The 5,000-nt window shown below is 40.9% G+C and overlaps 1 protein-coding gene across 2 annotated transcripts in view; it reads left to right on the plus strand.

Moving 5' to 3' along the window:
- The window catches only part of gas6 (growth arrest-specific 6), a 15,411-nt gene that overhangs the window by 10,363 nt on the left and 48 nt on the right, over positions 1 to 5,000 (plus strand). For both annotated transcript variants that reach the window (XM_043246771.1, XM_043246780.1), the window contains 6 exons: positions 653 to 842; positions 1,455 to 1,619; positions 2,263 to 2,431; positions 3,433 to 3,575; positions 3,662 to 3,869; positions 4,533 to 5,000. The exon at positions 4,533 to 5,000 is cut by the window's right edge and continues 48 nt beyond it. In XM_043246771.1, the coding sequence (XP_043102706.1) occupies positions 653 to 842; positions 1,455 to 1,619; positions 2,263 to 2,431; positions 3,433 to 3,575; positions 3,662 to 3,869; positions 4,533 to 4,684 (1,027 nt within the window). In that variant the 3' untranslated portion in view covers positions 4,685 to 5,000. The remainder of the gene's footprint in view (positions 1 to 652; positions 843 to 1,454; positions 1,620 to 2,262; positions 2,432 to 3,432; positions 3,576 to 3,661; positions 3,870 to 4,532) is intronic.

A 5,000-nucleotide genomic window follows, 5' to 3' on the forward strand; every position in this document is an offset into this window, starting at 1 on the left:
TAGCCCCTGAAGGGCAGTTCTAAATAAAAAAAAAGAAAAGATGTTTAGGAAAAATAAGAAAAATCTACACATCACCATCCTGTTCAAATGTTTTCACACCCTGCTCTTAATGAATGTGTTTTTTTTCCTTCTGGAGCATCAGTGAGTGTTTGAAGCTGAACATGAGTCTCTCAGCTGGCCTCGTGTGAAAAGATGAATCTTAAAATCATACAGTCATTGTTTGAAAGGGTTCAAATACACAGAAATACAGCAAAAAGTATCTGTGGGGATTTTTCTGAAGAACAGCAGACAGTTCAGGACAAACATCACTGAGCAAAAAAAACAACACAGCTGTAGATCATTCAGAGAACAACACAGTATTAAGAAAACTTTTGAACCGGGTTGTATTTATGAATTCAAATTATTTTCTATTAAACATCTGTGAAACAGCATATTCAGGTTAGTACTAAATAACCAATAGCATGCATTTTGTATGATCCCTCTTATTTGGAAAAATAATTAACATTTTGCAGATTTTGATCTCAACTGTAAGTAAATAAATAAAACAAAATCCCAGGAAGTTTCACTGTGCTATCTTTTGGCTCAGTTGATTAATAAATGCATTAGAACTACTGTGACGTGTCTTTGATGATGACTTCCTGTTTCCTCTCAGGTTCACGGCAGAGTTTGATCTCAGGACCTACGACCCTGAGGGCGTGATCTTCTTCGCCGGTGGCCACTTGAACAGCTCCTGGATTGTTCTAGTGATGCATTATGGGAAGCTGGAGCTGCAGCTGAAGTACGGAGCTGTGAGTCGAGTGACCAGCAGTGGACCGCAGGTCAACGACGGCCAGTGGCACAAGGTCAGAGGTCACCGCAGGGGTCACACTAATAACGCCCCTCATATATGAGCTCATGGGAGATGCAGGTTCGAGTTCGGCCTGAAACATTTCTTTTTTCTATTTATTTATTTAGGAAAAGGTGGAATAATTACATTTTTTATCTTTCTCAGAACATTAACAGAACTTTATGAATTCATATCCCACAAAAAATAGCACACATTCTAGTCACTGTCTATGTAACTTGTATTTAGTTTAGTTTTTTTAATAAATGAATAAATCCAGAAAAGAAAAGGCATTGGGTCATTGAACCGTTTTTATAACTTCAGTGTTTCTGCTTGTTTTAAAAAGTCACACGAACGCCTTAAGATGGTCTTAAACTGAAACAGAAAGTCTTAAATTCATGAAGTCGCATTAAATGTTGCATTTTTATTTAAATGATTTATGCAGCTCGACTAAAACACTTTAAAATCTAAAATGATGTGCATCGTATCATTAGACATTCGTTTAGTAAAAATCAATGTTTTGTTCCCTTCAATTTATTCCTTAAATGGTAAAGGTCTTTTAGAAAATCCAAAACGTATAAAGCTCGGCAGAAATAGAAGTGACTGACTGTCTCCTGATTGGTCCGCTCAGATCTCGGTGGAGGAGCAGGGGCGGAGCCTCGTCATCAAGATTGACAGGGAGGCGGTGATGAAGATCGCGGTCAACGGAGATCTGTTCACGCTGAATAAAGGCATGCATGAGCTCAACCTGACGGTGGGCGGCGTTCCCTTCAGAGACGACGGACTGGTCAGCAGGGTGAGCGTCACAGAGGAAGGGGCGGGGCTTACCTCGTTGCTATGGACGATGTCGCCAAGCTCATTAACTATGCACACAGCCTTTGTCTGAGATTCGATCGTAGAGATATTGTAGAGGTTGTGTTGCCATATTCAAAAAAAGGTTTAATAATAGATTTGAAAATGCAGACAGTCACTGATCAAACAAGTATATGTGTCTGTGCTTCTTATAATTAGTGAACGTGCATAGAAACAGCCTTTTAATTAAGAGAGTAGAAGAATAGGGAGACGTGGAAACATAACGTAAAAGCTGCTTAAAACAAGGATGTAATCAAAGGAAACCTGGGTTCAACAAGATGTTTGTAAGATGTTTGCCAGCAGCAGATGTTTGAGGATAGTTTTATTCTCTTTATTAAAACACTTTGTTTGTCTCTTAGAGAGAAGGTTCAGGCCGTGAAAGATTTTCTCCCAACTAATAAAAAATCATTCAAATTGCAGTCGTTCAAAAATATGTATGTTTCAATAATTCAATGTTTTAAGAATAGTTCTGTTTTAATGATATATAGTGTATCTATAAGACATCCTAAATCTTAATGAACATACGTAAAATGTCTTTTTGCTGATAGTTGATGATGTCATCACCCCCTGAAAACGTGTCTCTGCAGATTAACCCTCGCCTGGACGGCTGCATGAAGGACTGGCGCTGGTTGACCGGTGAGGACACGTCCATCCAGGACACCGTCCAGAACAACGAGCGCATGCAGTGTTACGCCGTCGAGGACCACAGCGCCTTCTACCCCGGACACGGCTTCGTCTTCTTCAACCACAGCCACGGTGTGTGAGCCTTCATCACCACCTTCATCACCACCATCACCTTCATCACCACCATCACCTTCACCACCACCTTCACCATCACCTTCATCACCACCTTCATCACCACCTTCACCATCACCTTCATCACCACCTTCATCACCACCTTCATCACCACCTTCACCACCACCTTCATACAGCACACTGTGTCCTTGTCCTTCCTCACAAAAATCATTAGGATATTTAAGATCATGTCACTTGAAGATATTTTGTACATTTCCTATCAACCCTTCTTTTCTGATCAGTGATATTCATTGCTAAGAAGGTCATGTGGTCAACTTTAAAGGAGGTTTCCTCAGTATTTCTAGATCCTCAGCTTCCTGTCCTAACAAACCATACATCATTTAGAGTTCAAGACATTGACCTTTATTACTGCTTTTGTGGTCCAGTCACATTTATATACTGTTTATTCTGGTTTTGGATTAGTTTTTCATTATAATTCTAGCAGCAGTTCCTCTTCCAGGCAGCAGTTCTGATTTCCCTCTTCATTTTATAAATTTGTCGTCCAATATTTAGTTTTATTTCAGTTAGTGAAAACCCCTTTCAATAGTTTAGTTTTTGTGATCAGGGACACTGAGACGGTTTTATGGAGGTCAATATGACTAAACTAAATTTTTATTTATCTTAGTATATTAAATTAAAGGGGTCATATGTTGCTAAAGAAAACATTATTTTGTGTATTTGGTGAAATGCAACGTGTTTATGGGGTTTAAGTTTTCCACATACTGTAATGCCTTATTATTTCTCCTCTAAGCCCCGCCTCCAGAACGGTTCGATTTGTACAGAGCTCATCGTTCTGAGAAGCGAGGTGTGCTCTGATTGGCCAGCTGTCCAGTCAAATACCCCTTTGGTTTTAAGACTTTAATCTCCAGCATCACATGACCCAATGAAGCCAATGAGAAATGTTGCTTTGTCGACTGAGCCTTTTCTTTATATTTGATTTTCTTTTATCTTGTTTCTCGTAGGAGACAATCAGACTCTCAGTGTCCATGTGACCCTGCGCCCGGTCTCCTCTGTAGGCGTCCTGTTTGCTCTGGTTCGTCAGGACAGAGTCCCGTTCTCCATCTCTCTGTCCGACTATCATCCAGGAACACTCAACTGGACCGAGGTGTGTGTGTGTGTGTGTGTGTGTGTGTGAGGGGCTGAGATGCTCTGAAGCTCCTGAAGTACGTCTGTATGTCGTGTGCCCCGCAGCACGTGCTGGTGTCTTTCGGGGACGTGGTGGCGCTCAGTGTCCCGGTCGCTCTGTGTGACGGTCAGACCCACACGCTCAACGTGACTGTGTTGGGGAACAGCTCTCTGCTGGAGGTGGACGGGCAGCCGGCGCAGACGGAGGGGACGGAGAGCGCAGACGCTCTGGATCTGACGGCGTCTTACAGCACCTTCATAGGAGGCCTTCCTGGTAACGTCTCGTGTTTCTCTCTCTTCCGCACGTCTCACGTTATCTTATTTCTGAATGCAAAAATGTGTCGTGCCTTTCTTTTTTTTCTGTGTTATAGGATCGGTCATTTCTAAGGTTTAAGGACATGTGGCAAAAAATAAATTAATTAAAAGAAAATAAATATTCTAACATTTTATTTTAGTTGACTTGAGAGTCAGACTGCAAATAAATATTTAGGTCATTTTACTATGCATTTTAATTCCAGAATTTATTTTTATTTGTATAAGAAAACAAGATAAAAATAGTGCTTTCTGGATCCAATTTTTTTTATTAAAGTATTTTTCTATATTTAAACTGGAAAATGCAGTGCATGTATTTTAATTTACTCTGTAAAAAGGACTAAAATGCAAAACATGCTTTTCTAGCTGTTGTTTGCACCCAAAAACATCTACAACTTCTTAAATCAAGAAGAGTTTTCTAGACAAGAATAATCAGTCAGCAAGTAATCAGTTTGAAAGGAGTTTTTTTTTTCTATTCCCCCACTGGCAGATTATTCATCTAGTTTTGACTGAAAACAAGTCCTTCTCGATTTAAGAATTTCTAGCTATTCTGGCTGAAAAACTAGACAAATGTTATGTTTTAAATCGAGCCTGTTTTCGAAGCAGATGTTGTTTGTGTGCGCAGACGTGTCTCTGGTGTCCGCGCCGGTCTCGGCCTTCTTCACGGGCTGCATGGACGTGCGGGTGAACGGTCAGCTGCTGGACGTGGACGAGGCCCAGCACAAACACAACGACGTCCGCTCTCACTCCTGCCCTCTGCTGGACGCACAGCAATAACAGCAGCTGACGCTCCGCACATACAGCACAGAGCCGCTAGACATGTATTACCCGCTTTAGACCAATCAAACACAAGCTACTGAGAGCGTGCTGTGAGATACTGTAACTGTACATAGGCCACTGTAAAATGCTTTAGAGGAGGATGACTAAAAACACCCGACTACCATTAAAGGCCTTCAGGCTTGATGTAGGTGCTCAACTTCATCATCATCATCATCATCATCATCATCGTTCGGGGTAGTTAGAGTTTTTTTTAGTCCTTCGTTCGAGTTTGTCTTTTTATTGTTGAAGTTTTATATTTTGTTCATGTATGCTT

The sequence above is a fragment of the Puntigrus tetrazona genome, chromosome 1, assembly GCF_018831695.1.
Source record: "Puntigrus tetrazona isolate hp1 chromosome 1, ASM1883169v1, whole genome shotgun sequence".
Classification (NCBI taxonomy): domain Eukaryota; kingdom Metazoa; phylum Chordata; class Actinopteri; order Cypriniformes; family Cyprinidae; genus Puntigrus; species Puntigrus tetrazona.